At 36.6% G+C, this 17,472-nt stretch overlaps 1 protein-coding gene across 2 annotated transcripts in view; it reads right to left on the bottom strand.

The window, feature by feature from the left end:
* Positions 1-1,160: 1,160 nt before the first annotated feature.
* Positions 1,161-17,472, bottom strand: part of LOC112640108 (PEST proteolytic signal containing nuclear protein) — an 18,192-nt gene continuing 1,880 nt past the window's right edge. The window contains exons 2-6 of one of the 2 annotated variants that reach the window (XM_025415892.2): positions 13,597-13,774; positions 13,359-13,521; positions 10,262-10,336; positions 4,284-4,339; positions 1,161-2,973 (exon numbers count right to left, since the gene is read on the bottom strand). In XM_025415892.2, the coding sequence (XP_025271677.1) occupies positions 2,847-2,973; positions 4,284-4,339; positions 10,262-10,336; positions 13,359-13,521; positions 13,597-13,652 (477 nt within the window). In that variant the 5' untranslated portion in view covers positions 13,653-13,774 and the 3' untranslated portion in view covers positions 1,161-2,846. Of the gene's footprint in view, positions 2,974-4,283; positions 4,340-10,261; positions 10,337-13,358; positions 13,574-13,596; positions 13,775-17,472 lie in introns of both variants that reach the window. The other variant, XM_025415883.3, reaches the window with a different exon arrangement.

Genomic DNA, 17,472 nt, shown 5'->3' with positions numbered 1-17,472 from the left:
TATGTGTATTCTAGAGACTAAGCAAATAAAAGTCAGCATATTACAGATGGTCAAAGATTTCTTACTGTTGGATAAAAGTTTCAAATATACGAAGACGAGAGTGAACTCTGGTGTTGGTCTGGTATTGGAAGTTCTAACACTGAAGGGTCCCAGATTAAACGACTGAAGAGAGACAACTACACCATGTGGGATCACAAAGCGGATCTTGGCTTAGAGACACATTAATGGAGCAAATGGTGAAATGTGAAAAAATTCTGTACAACAGTACAAGGTAATTAATCCATTAAAGCATTATAATGTTAGTTCCCTGATTTTGGCAATTGTCCTGTAGTTATTTTAAGATGTTAGTAACATTTGGAGAACATGGAAATACTAATATTTTCAGTGTTCTGTAAGTCTGAAATCTTGTCAAAATGAAGTTGAAAATTCAAAAGAACTACCTTCACTTGACCAGAAAAGTTGACTTGGACAATCCTTCCACACGGAGTTACGCTAACTTTGATTACTAGAGCTAAGGAAACATTTGAAAACCCACAGCCTTCACGTGTTGGAATGAATCTTAATTCCAAAACGTAATTCAATTTTTTTATTTACTAAGACCTGACCACTGGCAGCAGCCTCATCAACATTTCAAACACATGACATGGAGCGAAGGGATGGTAGACACTCTTTTTTTTTAATTATTTATTTATTCGTGAGAGACAGAGAGAGAGAGAGAAGCAGACACAGGCAGAGGGAGAAGCAGGCTCCACACAGGGAGCCCAACGTGGGACTCGATCCCGAGACCCCAGGATCACGTCCTGGGCTGAAGGCGGCGCTAAACCGCTGAGCCACCCGGGGATCCCAATGGTAGCCCCTCTGTATATCTTCTAACACTTAGGGATTTTCCAAGATCTGCCTCGGCAGGATTTTCTACAGCACAGGACAGACAACACTCGCAGCGGAGAAGAGGGAGGATTTGGGTGAAGTCTTTTCCAACCCCAGATAACCATAATGCTATGTGCTAAGTTAGGCAGACTTCAATACTCATTTTAAATCTCCCATTACTTCGGCCAACGATCTGGGCAAGAGCAACAATCATAACATCTGTCTCTTTTTTTGTTAAAAAACAAAAAACAAAACCCAGCGACAATGATGTAGAATAGAAAATAAGAACACTATGGAGTTTGACAAATTTATTGGTATTTTAGTAAAGACATTCATCTCAGTCGTTTCTCTCCCATCTTGACCTTAGGTTAATATTTCATTTGAGTCAAGAAAAGATTATGTAGGAAAGGGATGTTATTTTAACATAAACAGTAAAATGGACAAAGTGGAAAGTTTGCCTACATTAAAGCAAGTTAAATTCATGTATCTTGATATAATTAAATCATGTAAGAACTAACAGTTCTATATACATTTCCATTGTTTTACTTGGGGCTTACTCTAAACTTAAATGCAATTGAACAAAATGTTAGGAGTATATACAGGCTGCTTCTCTGGAGTTATTACCTATTAAAAGAGCTCAGCGAGTAGTTACCACCAATAAAATAGTCTGAAGCTGCCTCCAAATTAAACATTGCAGGAGTTTTCAAAGAAACCATTATACTCTGTTTCTTTTACCTGGGACTATGCTTTTAAAGATGTGTTTTAACTGTCACATTAAAAAATAATCCATATACAAAAATTCTAAAAAAATCCTACAATACATAGATCTAACAACGAATATGTGGTCAAAGAATCCATAAAATGCTTCAAGATGCATTTTCTTTTTTATCTTCAGTACCTAAAATGTGCTTTTGAGAGGCCATTGGTTAATATGTATACACTTCAAATGAACTGTTATTACTGTACTAAAATAAGAATTGTTGCATTAAGTTCAAATCAAATTCACTTTCACAAGTTAGTAACTTAAAGTAAGCTTTAACAAAGTTACAGAAAAGTGCATCTTTCTCATTTTCATCTTCACACAATGTTGCTTTTTTGGTGTTTCTACCTTTTAAAAATTAAAAACAGCCAAATATTTAAGTATTATGTACATTTAAATTTTTGGTAGTGGTTTGTATTTTAAAAGAAACAGCTTCCTTATGATTTGCCTCAAGATCTGGTGGAAATGCTTACAGGAACTAGCTAATAACAAAAACCAAGAGAAGCACATTCAAAATACTGATTTACTTTGGTAGCAAATGGTCTTTGAAGACTAATGAAGGTAGACAAGACCCGTTAAAGTGAAGTGGGCTATCTCAAATACACAACAATTTACATAAAAGTTCTTAAAAAATTTTTTAAAGAGCTAAGCATCTGTACCAACCGATAGCAATGCAATACCTAGTTTATGATGACTTGAAACAAAACAAATGCCCATTAGGAAAAAGAAAAGCTGTATTTTATCTAACATACTTTCAGTCAATAGTCCAGTAACATTTTCCTCCCAATATGACACTCCCTCTCTATAAGGCTGTTCCTGGGAGCCAGACACTTTAGGTTAATAAGGGAGTTAAGACTAATTGCTTGCAGTTTAATAGACAATAACTTTTTGCGTCCCTCTTAATGTGCTAATAGTTGTGTCTAAAAAAATATGCAATTCTTAGAAAGGTACCATTTCTGATTTTTTTATTATCTGTAACCTTTGGAAACTAATCACATGAAACTACAAAATTAGCAAATGTCTTGAAATCTGTATATAAAACATAAATTACCTCTAATTTCAAACTCTCATTTATTAGTGTACCACTCAATCTTTAAAAAACAAAACAAAACAAAACAAAAAGGCGGCTCCAAAGATAGTCTTATACCATTCTTTAAAAAAGGAAACTGTTCCTTTTAACTTTACACCCACCCCACACCCCAATTTCAAAACACATCATTTAATTGTCTTGGTCATGAACATTTCCAAGATGAGATTTTATATTTCGCTCCCATAGCTTCTGGTTATCAGAAAAACCATGCTTTCCTTTATTGAAGGAGTTTGGTCCTGCTGATGTTGGTGTATCCCTGTGTTAAAAGATACGAAATTTAAAAGTTAAATAAAGCCTTTTGGGCCATGTTCTTAACTCATTCAAAACATATTTGTTTAGTATCTATTATGAACACAGGCTGAGTATCACAAGCCCCTACAGAGTTCTTCAAAAATACCCATTCTATAAGACCCAGTCCTAAAGTTTCAAATTCAGTAGGTCTGAGGAGGGACCGGCATGTTTAACAAACACCTAAGGTGATTCTGACACACAGCTAAGGGTGGCAACCAGGACAGTTTTTAAAACTGTTGCTTGAAACCCATTAAAATAGGGTCATGAGGGATCCCTGAGTGGCGCAGCAGTTTGGCGCCTGCCTTTGGCCCAGGGCACGATCCTGGAGACCCGGGATCGAATCCCACGTCGGGCTCCCGGTGCATGGAGCCTGCTTTTCCCTCTGCCTATGTCTCTGCCTCTCTCTCTCTCTCTCTCTATCATAAATAAATTTTTAAAAAATTTTTAAAAAATAAATAAAATAGGGTCATGAAATCAACTGATGGCTTGCCATCAGCATCTATAAAAGAATGAAATAAAAGAAAAATATGAAGATATACTACACACAGAAAGGTTCAGTATCACTATGGATTTGTGTCATGAATTTGTTTTACATCTTTTACATATTTTTAAATATATAAACAAACAAAGCGAGTGTTTAGACTGGGTTACAAGGTCAGATGTACTTCTTACTTTTAGGTCCCTGTATGAAAGGAAAGCAGGCAGTCACCGGGACTGCTCCTATTTGAATCTGAACACTGACGCCTGCATATGGACTTAGTTCTTTGCTAGTTTATATTTTGGTAGAAATGAGGACAGACCATGGGTTGATTTAAAGCAAAACTTTCTTACTAGCCTCTAAGTTATCTATTTATGCATACAAAGACAAGAAAATGGGCATTCTGTTAACCTCATATTAATGTTATGTCTATAACAACAGAAACAATGGAGGAAAATTAAAAATTAAAACACTTGTCTTATTTCGGTATTTGGCATCTTAATTACCAACAAAAAAGGGACACGTACAATTAAGATTAAATGGCGAAAATAATATGACAGGTCAATGACAGAAAGTCGTTTTTTTTTATACTAGAAAAACTTAAATTTTAAATCATAAACATTTCTCAAAGCTCTCTCTAAAATTACTATTTTTTCTTAAGATATTCATTTTCTCTTACCAGGAAAGAAAATAAGATCACCGATAGCTCACAAAACAAAATTGTTTTGCCCAAATATGCAAAAAAAGCCCAAACACTAAAACATCATTCTCTACAATGTTTATAAAGAATTACGTACCTTCCAATATTCTTCATCCGCATCTTTGCTTCGGGAGGCATTTCCTCTGGTTCACTCTGAAGGGAAAAAAAAAAACAAAAAAACAGATGATACATTACAGGTTTATTAAATTTACTTGACTACTGGGGTACGTGGGTGGCTCATACGCAAGTGCCAGAGTTCTCTCTCCCTCAAATAAATAAATCTTTAAAACGAAAAAAGCCTAACAATCCTACCAAGTGGGTGTAATTATCATTTATGACATTTTAAAGGTGAGGTAAACAAGGTTATTTTGTCCAAAGTCATAAAGCTAATAGCAAAACAGCTGGATGCCAAAGCAAAGACTCTTAACAACTTTATGGTATTGCCCCTTCTAAAAATGTCTCCTTTACTATAAAGATATCTTGAAAATTCATTCTTTCCATACTTACAGATGTTGAAAAGATATGGGATAAGTTAAATTCCTTAGATCTGTTTTCATGTATAAACGTTGCTGGTGAGCTTTTTAATTCTTTAATTTTTATTTATTTTTTTCAAAGATTTTATTTATTTGTTCATTAGAGACACAGAGAGAGAGAGAGACAGACAGACACTCAGGTAGAGGGAGAAGCAGGCTCCATGCAGGGAGCCTAACGTGGGACTCAATCCCAGGACTCCAGGATCACACCTTGGGCTGAAGGCGGCACTAAATTGCTAGGCCACGGGGGCTGCCCAGCTTTTTAATTAAGTAGGCCCCTCAACTGACATGGGGCTTTGACTCACAACCCCAAGATCAAGAATCACATGCAAGATCTGCAGACTGAACTAGCCAGGTGCCCCCTACCCCTTTTCATTTTTTTTTTTAATTTTTTTTAAGATTTTATTTATTTATTCATGACAGTCACACAGAGAGAGCGAGGCAGAGACATAGGCAGAGGGAGAAGCAGGCTCCATGCAGGGAGCCCGATGTGGGATTCGATCCCGGGTCTCCAGGATCACGCCCTGGGCCAAAGGCAGGCGCCAAACCGCTGCGCCACCCAGGGATCCCCCCTACCCCTTTTCAAAGTAAGCTCTAACAACTCTCAGATCAAGAGTTGCATGCTCTACCAACTAAGTCAGTCAGGAGACCCTAAATATTCTTTTTTCTTTTTTTCCCTAAATATTCTTTTTTTAGAAGAGTGTCTTCAAGATCTAGCCTAAGGGAGTTTCTCCGGGTTAAATGTGGGACAATTTGAGCATTATTGTCTATTGAATAAAGAAGCCATGAGGCTACACTTACATAAATAAAGTTCTTCCTTACAGTAAGAGACAATAAATATAAAAGAGATAAGGACAATGAGAAAAATCACCATTTGGCAAAATTCATAATAATTGAGTCTGGCAGGAATCATCAATGAGATGTTAACATTCATGAGAGTGTTTAAAAAATTATCTCAAAAAAAAATAAAAAATGAAAAATAAATAAAAAAATAAAAAATTATTATCTCTTTTTAAAATTTTTTATATTTATTCATGAGACACAGAAAGAGGCAGAGGGAGACACAGGCTCCCTGTGAGGAGCACGATGCGGGACTCCATCCCTATCCCGGACCCTGGGATCACACCTTGAGACTAAGGCAGATGCCCAGTCACTGAGCCACCCGGGTGCCCCTAAATTATACATTTTCATGTATTCTTTTTATCTTTTATTAAAGATTTTATTTTTAAGTAATCTCTACACTCAACTTGGGGCTTGAATTTAGAACCCCAGCATGTTCTACTGACTGGGCCAGCCAGGAACCCATAAATTTTAAATTAAATTTTAATTTTTTTAATTTTTTAATTTTTAGTTTTTTAAAGATTTTATTTTTATTTATTCATGAGAGACACAGAGTGAGAGGCAGAGACAGAGAGAGAGGCAGAGGGAGAAGCAGGCTCCATGCAGGAAGCCTGATGTGGGACTCGATCCTGGGACTCCAGGATCACGCCCTGGGCCAAAGGCAGAAGCTCAACCACTGAGCAACCCAGGGATCCCCTATTTTTTTAATTTTAAGTAGGCTCCATACCCAACATGGGATCAAGAGTCTCTTGCTCTAATGACTGAGCCAGCCAGGCACACCCTAAATATTCTTCAAGCATACCCCTACAGATAAATAAATTTTAATTACAAAAGGTAAAATAATAATTTGAAAAGTAGAGAAATTTGGCAGGTATCACTTTAATCAAATGATCAAAGTTAACACTGTCAGTAATGGGACATATTGACAACATGCGCTCCCTGATATGATGCATTAAGAACTTGGCATCATTTCTGTGGTATTCCTGCCAAAGTAAGTAACAAGAATCTAATCATGAGGAAACATCATACAAATTCAAAGTAAGGGACATTTTTTTTTTTTTTAAATTTTTATTTATTTATGATAGTCAGAGAGAGAGAGAGAGAGGCAGAGACACAGGCAGAGGGAGAAGCAGGCTCCATGCACCGGGAGCCCGACGTGGGATTCGATCCCGGATCTCCAGGATCGCGCCCTGGGCCAAAGGCAGGCGCCAAACCGCTGCGCCACCCAGGGATCCCAGTAAGGGACATTTTACAAAATAACTGGCCTCAACTCTTCAAAAATGTTAATGCCATGAACAGAAAGACCCGGGAATTGTCCAAATTAAAGGAGACTAAAGACATAACAACTAAAAATATATTTTTAAATTTCAAAATTAATTAAACAGATGTCCTTCTTGTCCAACATACTTTAGGCTCAGATACATATCCAACTATCTTCTGCAAAAAAAGGAAAAACAAGATGAAGATTTTAGATGCACAGACTTTTATCTAAGAGACAAGTTAAAGTTTATAACCTTTATCATCATTAACTTGTCAGTTTCTCCATTTTCAAAACAAGAATAACTAAATCACACAATTCACAGGACTATATGGAGGATAAAATAAAGTTACCATGGAAAGGTTTCCAAATTGTTAGGCATTCAAAGCAAACTATTACTATCATGTAGGAGCTTAGCAGTTCCAGCCGAATTGTGCTCATGCTGTTCCCTTCTTACTATAGTCTTTCCCCCATACATTCTGTACTCCCCAAAAAGCTACCTCGTCTTTTAAGAATATCAGAGATGACAGGAAATATTAATTATTATTAGATTAGTAACTTCTCAAACTTTTTTTGAGAGGATGAATGAAAAATTTTTCTCCTCAATGAAATCTTACTTGGGCCCCTAAGTATAAAACAGATTAAAGAATAGCTACAAGTGAAAAGAGGGCAAGAGATCAGAGTCCTGCTTATTAGGGATCACCTAATACCACAGTAGCTCCTGAGACGTGTCCACAGAATCCCAGAACTCTGAGAAGTATTTAAAAATAAATTATTTAAGCTGAACCTTCACTGGGGCACCTGGGTGGCATAGTCGGTTAAGCATTCAACTTCTTGGTTTCAGCTCAGGTTGTGATCTCAGGGTCTTGAGATGGAGCCCCACATGGGGCTCTGCTTAAGACTCTCCAGCTCCCCCTTGCCCTCCCCCATGTGCAGGAGCACGCACTCTCTCTCAAATAAATACATAAATCTCAAAAATTAAATAAAAATAAATAAACCGAGCCTTCATTTTATAGCTGAAAAACTAAGGCTCCAAAAAAGGTAAAGTGATTTATTCAGAGGCTTTCTACCAGTAACTGAACAAGAAGAAAAGAATACAGGCCTTCCCATTACCAGTCCAGTGGTCATGGTCTTCTATGCTGCTACATCTGGTTATTTGGCTTCTCTTCCTGCCTCAAATTTCCACATCGATTCATGTCTTCAAATTTTTGTTTTGTACCTTTTTTTTTTTTTAAAGATTTTATTTATTTATTCATGAGAAACACAGAGAGAGGCAGAGACACAGGCAGAGGGAGAAGCAGGCTCCATGCATGGAGCCCGACATGGGACTCGATCCTGAGACTCCAGGATCTTGCCCTGGGCCAAAGGCAGGCGCTAAACCGCTGAGCCACCCAGGGATCCCCTATTTTGTACTCTTTTATACCCTGCTAGACTGAATTTCTAGAGGAACATATCTGATTAATCTTTGGAATCTCATTGTGCCTAGCATATAGAAAGTGATAACCATAGTAATTCTTTACCTATCGATTTGGACTCCAAACATTCCATATTCATCCTTGGCCAAACTTCTCTACTGAAATCTCCACTCCAATCAAATGCACCTGCTAAGTATTTACTACTTGTCTTAGCCTTAAAAGTATTCCTTGGTTTGTCAAAACTCAGCCGAATATTTTGGCATCCAACTCCTATTTCTTCTCTTATTTAGTTTTCCAAATTATTTCAGCGCACAGTATGCTCCTCTGAATGAATAATTTTTATCCATACTGCTTCTTGGAGCAATTATTCATATACTGTTAACATTTGTTACACAATGGGGTCAACATTTGGGCAGCCCGGGTGGCTCAGCAGTTTAGCGCCACCTTCAGCCCAGGGTGTGGTCCTGGAGACCTGGGATCAAGTTCCACATCAGGCTCCCTGCATGGAGCCTGCTTCTCCCTCTGCCTGTGTCTGTGCACCTCTCTCTGTGTCTCTCATGAATAAATAAAATCTAAAAAAAAAAAATGGGGTCACATTTTAAGTGGGGGGGTTAGTTTCTAAAGCCAGAGACCAGGGATCCCTGGGTGGCGCAGCGGTTTGGCGCCTGCCTTTGGCCCGGGGCTGATCCTGGAGACCTGGGATCGAATCCCACGTCGGGTTCCCGGTGCATGGAGCCTGCTTCTCCCTCTGCCTGTGTCTCTGCCTCTCTGTCTCTCTGTGTGACTATCATGAATAAATAAATAAAATCTTTAAAAAAAAAAATAAATAAATAAATAAATAAATAAATAAAGCCAGAGACCAAAGAAAAAAAGTCAAAATGATGCTTAAAATTCCATATCATATGCTATTCTAAAGCATAAGAGAACGATACTGTGAGAGGCATGAGGGAACTAAGACTGCCTAAGAGAACAGCAGGTAAGCAACTCATGCTCACTCTGGAACATGTGCTTATCGAACAGAACTTCTAGCAGAATCACCGGTACTACTAGCTATTCTTCTTGGGGATACCAGAAGAAAACATCACACCTGCCTTTTTTAAGTTGAACGTATGCACGGTATCTCATCACTGAAGACTCCAACTACAAAATTATTAGACAGTAACATTAAATTTTTCTTTTTTTGGATTCTACATATTTCCTAGCACGTATTTGTATTAATATTACTCATAATATGCATTTATTTATTTGATTCTTTTTTTAAGAAATTTATTTGATTTCTTTTTTTAAGTAGGCTCCACGGGGATCCCTAGGTGGCTCACCACTGGCACCTGCCTTCAGCCCAGGGCATGATCCTGGGGTCCGAAGATCGAGTCCCACATCATGCCTGCTTCTCCCTCTGCCTGTGTCTCTGCCTTTCTCTCTGAGTCTCAAATGAATGAAAGAAGAAAAGGAAAAGAAAAGAAAGAAAAGGAAAAGGAAAAGGAAAAGGAAAAGATCCCTGCCCAGCATAAAGCTCAACATGGGGCTCAAACTCATTACCATGAGATCAAGACCTGAGTCAACATCAAGAGTCAGACACTTAACACTGAGCCACCCAGGTGCCCCTGTTGATTTGATATTTTAAGGCTATTGCCCCCAAAGGCAATATTTTAATAATCCTACAACCAAATAAAACATAGAAACAGCCAGATTTTGCAGGTGTCACAAAAAAAAACCCTATTCAGAATTTTAAAAAAAATTCACTAGTACCATTAATACAAACTACAATCTGCCATTAACACCTTCCTTAAGGAATGGTTAAAGTAAAATAAACAGGGGCAGCTGGTGGCTCAGTGGTTGAGCCGTCTGCCTTCGGCTCAGGTCATGATCCTGGGTTCCTGGGATCAAGTCCCACATCAGGCTCCCTCTAGGGAGCCTGCTTCTCCCTCTGCCTACATCTCTGCCTCTCTGTGTCTCTCATGAATAAATACATAAAATCCTTAAAAGAAAAGAAAAAAGGTAAAATAAACAAAACTAGGTGTCGACTTACATCTTCATCTTCGTTAAAAGCTGCTGCTACTGAAAGGGTTTTTGGAGCAAGCGTTGGAACAGTTTCTTTAGGCTTCTGAAGAAGAAACACATTAAAAAGTATCACATAATGTTTATACAGGCTTGTTTAATGATACAAATAAGTTCAAAGTTTCAATTTTATGTTTTCATAGAAACATACAGTAAGGAACTCAGAACAAACTTTAAAGAAATCCATTTTCTCTTTTTAAAAATGTGGTTATCAACAGGTAGCTTTATTAATTATATGTCCATTTGTTTTCATCCTGTAAAAGATTTTCTAGTCATGAACTATAGTATCATTTAGCTAAGGGGTACCTGGAAAACGTGAAAGAAAATGATTAGTAGTATTTTCCCACAGTAGCAAAAAATGAACAAGGCAGGGTGCCTTGAGAACATAAAAGGCACCAAGACCATCTCTCCTGGCTAGCTTTCTGCCTATAGCCTGTAATGCTTCTCTTCTATCTAATAAGTTTCTGAGATCAGTTGTCCTCAGTATCTTCATCCTCTCACCAACCATTCTGTCTTTCAATCCACTGCAATGCGGCTTCCTCCCTCATTCCCCCATGGCTCCTTATTCACCTAGAATCAAGTCCTCGTGATTCTATGCGGTCACCAATGACCAGTGTACTGCTTTTGACTCTAAACGCCGGCTACTTTTTGAAACACTCCTAACTTGACTTCTCTGACACTGCTTTTTAGAGGTTGTTCTAATTCTCTGATCTTTTGTTCCCTTTGTTTCCTCCTGTTCCCCACCTTAAATGGCAGATACCCAAAATTCTGCCCTTCGGGATCTCTCCTTCTCTATACTTCCCTAGTAAATTCCATTCACTCCCATAATTTTAACTACTGAATCTTACGTCTACCCCAAACAGGATGTCATATGCCTACTGGATAGCTCCACTTAGAGCCCCAATGGGTATTCTAGTTTCACAGTGTTCTAAGTAATGAAACCAGAAAACCTTTTCCTCAACTTGCATTCTCTTATAGTCCTGCTGATTAAATCTCTATCTAATAGACCTACATCTCCCTCTGCATTCTCATCAACTACCACACTACAGACATCTAAGGTCCCTTTAGGGCATTACTTGCCTAAACATTTCTGTTAGAAATACCATCTCCCAAAAAAAAAAAAAAAAAAAAAAAGAAATACCATCTCCCCACCATCAGTGTTCCTTCCCTCTAATCCTCTATAATGGTACCAGAGTGATATTTCTAAAATGCAAACCGCTTAAGGGTTAAGTTCCCATACTTTCATAGCTCCGCTAGAACTTAAAGAATAAAACCAAACTATGTCATGCAAGTCCTTTATGATTCGGTTCTCTGGTCTCATTTGAGGCAGCTTTCTATCCATACATTTGCATACCACTTTCCAACTACAAACAATTTCCTGAATGTACCATGTGGCTTCACATATAAACCGCTTTTGCACAGAATTCTTTTTGAGATGCCCTTTGCCTCCTGTCTACAGTGAAGGGCAACTCAAATCACCTCATCAGTGAAATATTCTCTGATTTACTGAAACAAAATGAACCACCCTTTCTTCTATAACACAAATATTTTTTATAAATGTTTGCTTTTGAAGGAATAAGAAATGTTAATTTGGAGACTATGCACAGAGACTCCAGAAATATCCTTTACTCTTTTAAAGACGTCACGTGTTTGATGTTGTACAGACAACATAGGACACAAGTACCTGTTGATCAACTATCTTTTCACATCATATAATCAAAAGCAATAGTTTTAACATTTTTGTACCTTACATCTCACGTCCTCAAGATGACTGTGTTTATACTAAAGTTTACTTTATAAAAACAGGTTTTTGTTTTTTAAAGATTAAAATGTTTTATTGAATAAATAGCCTTTTTCAAACAAAACCCTCCCATCTAAAATGATCAGCAATTACTAAATCATGTTAATGATTTAGAAAAAGTAGGGATTTAAATATCTAATTTAGGGGTGTGCCTACCACAGTAAAATCTATTTTCAAGAGTAACATCTATATGGAAGTGTACATTAGAATACATGTTTAATGACAATCAAAAAAACCCCACAAATGTTTATGCAGTTAGTCTATGCAACTTTATAAAAAAAGACCGAACAAAAAGAATTGGCTCAAACAGGAAGAAAATCATGAAGTAAAGAAATTACAAGCTGAATGTCATTTTTTGAAAAAAGGAAAAAAGAAAAAGGCAAAAAAACATAGGGTGGGAGCAGGGTAACTCAAACATACTGCCTCTAGTATGAGCCTGATCCATATCACACTTTTAAGATCTCTAAATGAACATCTAACACAAAAATAAAGCTAAACGCATCTGGCAAAGAAACATTAATTTTCACAGAACAGATATGAATAAACTAGTCAAAAGCAATAATCCTAATAATTTTAGGATTGCTCTTTTAGAGAAGAATATAAACTACTTTCTAAAGTTAACAGTAACATACTACTTAAGTAACATTTTTTTCCTTAAAGATCTATGTGGTTGAAGAATATGAAACTGCCACTTTTATAGGTCAGAAATAGTCAAATACCAAAACTTTGTAAGTTTCAATCTAATACCTCAAAATTTGCCAGATACTCCATGGTTAATGATTATTAATTCAAGCTTTGTATTTAAAGTTGTTCTGTGATAGGATATACAGAGCTCAATGTCCATTTGTAGCTCCAAAGTAACCAGGAAGCTCTTATCAAAGAATACCTCACTAGCACTGATTTCTATAGACATTACTTTTTATATTACTGGAATTGAAATACAAGGAAAATAAGTGAATTTATTTCTGAAAATATTTTTGGGAGGTTTTTGCTCAACTTGGAAAAATTCTAAGCTGTTACTTCATAAACCATATACTCTTTAGAATAGTTGCTCCTTCTCATACTCCAAACTTTTAAAAAGCTTTGAGTTATAACTTGCCCACACCATTCTTGAATGCAGAGCTAAAAACTTCTTAAATACTTCACATAAGTTCACATACGAATATACCTTTTCAGACTCAATTTACCATAATCTCGTAAAAGCAGGTTTCTGAAACAAATTTTTAAGACCCATTATAAACATCATATAGATAAAATAACAACTCACACTTGATCCAAGTTTGATGGATATGGCTGAGGCTTTCTTTGTCGTCTGACTACCTATGGCAAATCCAAACTTGGAGATCTTTGTAGGCTTTGTTGGGAGGTCTGCAGCTTCTTCTTCAGCTGATCGCTTCTCAGCGCTGCGACTGGAACTTTCCCCTCCATTACTGGAAGAAACAGTCTTAGTTTTCACAGGTTTTTCTGCTTCTTCTTCAGGTCCTGGTGAAGTCGAAACAACTTACCAAGATGAGCTATTTTTACTGAGCAGATTGATGGGAGCAGCAACCTCAAAAAGCATCGTTATAAGGAAGATACCTCTGCAGTTGTCACCTACTGACCCAACAGTCTCTTCCACTGTTTGTTAGAGTATACAGCAGGAACTGAGATTGTGTGGCAGTAGAAGAGGCTCCCATGAATTAACTAGCATAAAATACAGAGCAATTTAAAATTATAAACACAGAGTTCACAAAATGTTAAGACCCTTCAACTAAACACTATTATGTAAGTCATATAATAATCTAATCATTTGTGGGGGTTTTGCTTCTTAGAAATTAAGGTCTATAAGTGCTTCTATACAAACTAGTTTGGGAGCAATTGGTCACAACACAGGATAATACATTTGATTAATAAATTCTGGCATTCTTCAATTATGTACTACTAGTTACACAAAGTACCTAGTTGTGTATATTACAAGAACTACAATGTTAATACAGCCTGGAGTAACTTTCTTGAGTGATGTGTTCCTCAAGTACCTCTCACACAATTTTTAGAGTTGAAAAGGAAACTCAAGGAAGATGTCAAGTCATCCCCTTATATAATTTAATTCTACTCCAAACGCTTGGTTATCACCTATTATAACAATCATACTTAGGTTTACACCTGACTTATTCTCGTGGAAAAAAAAGATGAGCTAATTATAATTTCAAACAGTAGAAGCCATAACATATGTAGATTTGGAATGCAGGATGGCTCTCAATAACTTTGTGTTTGTATCAATCAGTGAAGAAATACGTTTGCATCTTGACTATCTTTGGTTCTTTACACTGGCTATTTTAGAAGTAGTCTAGTTGATAATTAAAAATGTTACTTTCTTTCCCCCATTTCACCCTGTAGAATGTTTTCTGCTACACTAGATAGTTTACTTAGGGAGAGAAGATGCTCTAAGTGATAGCCCTGACAACAGTTAAAAAAACAAAACAAAAGAGGACATACAACTAGAATGCAGGAAAAGCAGAAAATCAAACACAAATAAATGGACAAGTAACAGAGTAAAAAATCCAGAGGCTACAAGCTCTCAATCTGTATAATTTTGGAATGATGAGGTCTCTAGATTAATAAGCACTTTGAACAGAACATTTGATTTTGTTTAGAACAAAGGTAACAGGAATTCTTTATTCTCTTTGGATAGGTGGTAAAAGTTGTAATAACAATGCAGGGGAGGTACTAAGTAGGATTAGGATTTGGGATTTCCCCAGGAGACAAAGATAGTACTGAAATGGTTGCTGGAGGTGCCATTTACTTATTTAGATATGAAATTATAAAAGCACCTAAAGAATGTAAGATCAACATTCAATGGTTGAAATACAGAAATCAATTTAGAATTTCTAGGGGTGCTTGAGTGGCTCAGTTAAGCGTCTGCCTTCAGCTCAGGTCGTGACTCCAGCTGGGGTCCTGGGATGGAGCCCCGTATCAGGCTCCCCACTCAGTAGCATCAGCTTCTCCCTCTGCACAACCCCCATGCTCGCTCACTCTCATATAAACAAATCTTTAAAGAAAAACATCAATTTAGAATTTATAAAAAAAGAAACTATTATGCCAACATTAATTTTTTCAAAGCCTAAATTTATAACTAAAAACATCATTCTAAATTTTATTCTGCATTCTGTTCAGTTTTAATCAAGTATGAATTTTACTGTAGAACCCAAACAGTGATAACTATTTCTTTTTGACTGACAGCTAAAACTGCAACTGTAGTCTCTACATACGGGAACATACAGAAAATGCACTGAGTTTGCATAAAGAATCTATACACTAAGGCACAAATTCTGTACAAACACAAACTCCGAAAAACACCAAACAGCATAAAGAACATTTAGTCTTGACTGCACTATATTCTGCTCTTTGAAATGTGACCCAAGAGCTTCACATAATTAGTCAAGACTTCTAGTTCTTATAAAAGAAAATAAAAAACCTATGTTTTCTTAATTCTAGGTCTTTTACCCAGAAAATAATTCTGAACAAGGATCTAGAAAAACTAAAGCATAAGTATAAAACAAAGTGAAAAACATAAATCTTACTGTAATATTAATGCCATTAAGTGTGACAACTGGCTGAACTAGTATGTGATAACATATGGAACACAATACTAACTGTCCAATCCCATGATGCTATAGGGAAGATTTCTATAGACACTGCTATAGAAAAGGTAGCATCAACAGAGAGTTGGGAAAACTGCCACTAATTAAGGAATCAACTGGCAGCAACTCAGTTTTATTCACATTTGCTTTCTCGTCACCTTAAGAGGCAAACTATTAAGACCATCCACATCTCATGTCCACATGGGGGGATGAAACATACTATGCCTAGCAGGTCATTTCCTTTTTATTTTTTTAGAACTTATTTTATTTATTTGATGAGAGACGGAGAACACAAGCAGAGGGAGCAGGAGAAGCAGACTCCTCACTGAGCAGAGAACCTGACATGGGACTCCATCCCAGGACCCTAGGATCACGACCTGAGCTAAAGGCAGGCACTCAACCAACTGAGCCACCCAGGTGCCCCAGCAGGTCATTTCTAAACATGACTGATTCCAGATCCAACAAATTATTTTTGAAGATAGTAAATAACTGTTTGGCTGCACTTAACTCTTTAAGTTTTTTTTTTTTTTTAAAGCAACTGTAAATACTCAACAGCTTTAGAAAATACCTACTCTTCAATGAAGAGATGGGGGAAAGGGAGTGAAGGAAGAAGGGGAGTGTACAATTAGTACTCTTACTTAGCCTTAAATGGCTCAATGTGTCATATGGATTGGAGCTGTTATTTTCTCTTTAGGTAATCCTCTTCTAACAATTATGTAGTAAATACACATAACATTTAAGAAATAAAGCAAATGGAATAAGCAATGAAAATGGAAAAATGTGACAGACAAATATTATCAACGCAACTGTTACTAGATTCTACAAGTCTTTATATAGGTCATTAGAAGAGAAAATTATTTCAACCTAAGGTGAACTTTGAAATATATCACTAAATATCAATATTTATTTCTAAGTCCATTAAAGTGTTTTTCTTTAAATACAACACGTACTACACTTTGGCATTTGGGGGCTTTTAATCAAGAACTGCTGTTTTCAATTTATTTAAGGAGATCTTTATATTTTGGACCATTAAAAACAAAATTTTTAGATGACCATAGATTAGCAATGTGAAAAATTTTAGCCATGTGACTTACATTTTAAAGAATGAATAAATGAATACGGTAATTCGTTTTTAAAAATAAGAAAATCACAATTTATAGCAAAACATGCATATAATTGTATAAAAGTACTAGATGCTTTACCAGAGAATATTTCACAAAAGGGACTTTCATCTAGTTTGCATTCATTTTGAGCTAACAAAGTGTGTAGTTAATGTGAAATCAAATTACACGTGGTACACATGGTACTAGCTTTTTTTTTTCTTTTCCACTGATTAGCTGGAGAGGAAAGGTGGGCATTGGAGGACAAAGTCACCTTACTCTGAAAAAAAAAAAAAAAGTACCTAATAAGAAAGTTTAAGTCTATAAGGGTATATCCTCATGACCCATTTGTATTCTGGTAGCTTCATCTGAAAAAAGGGCACATAGTTACCTCTCCAAAAAGACTGGTGAGCAGCTTATAGGAAAACATAGTCAAGACCCTCCTAGTGGCAGGCATAATGAATGTCGATTTCATTAAAGTAGTTCTTAGATAACTTAAAATAGCACAGGATTACCATGGTTATGATATGGACAGCTTTTTTTTTTTTTTTAAGATTTATATTTCAAGGAGCTACAAAATTTTAGCCAAAAGAAGAATAAAAATCTGCCCAAAGCCTTATCCGTAGCATTACCAGACTCCTCTTTAAGGTGAGAACAAGTT

This window comes from Canis lupus, chromosome 33 (assembly GCF_003254725.2).
Source record: "Canis lupus dingo isolate Sandy chromosome 33, ASM325472v2, whole genome shotgun sequence".
NCBI classification, from domain to species: Eukaryota; Metazoa; Chordata; class Mammalia; order Carnivora; family Canidae; genus Canis; species Canis lupus.
Note: the sequence above shows the minus strand (reverse complement) of the source record. Positions and strands in the feature narration are given on the sequence as shown.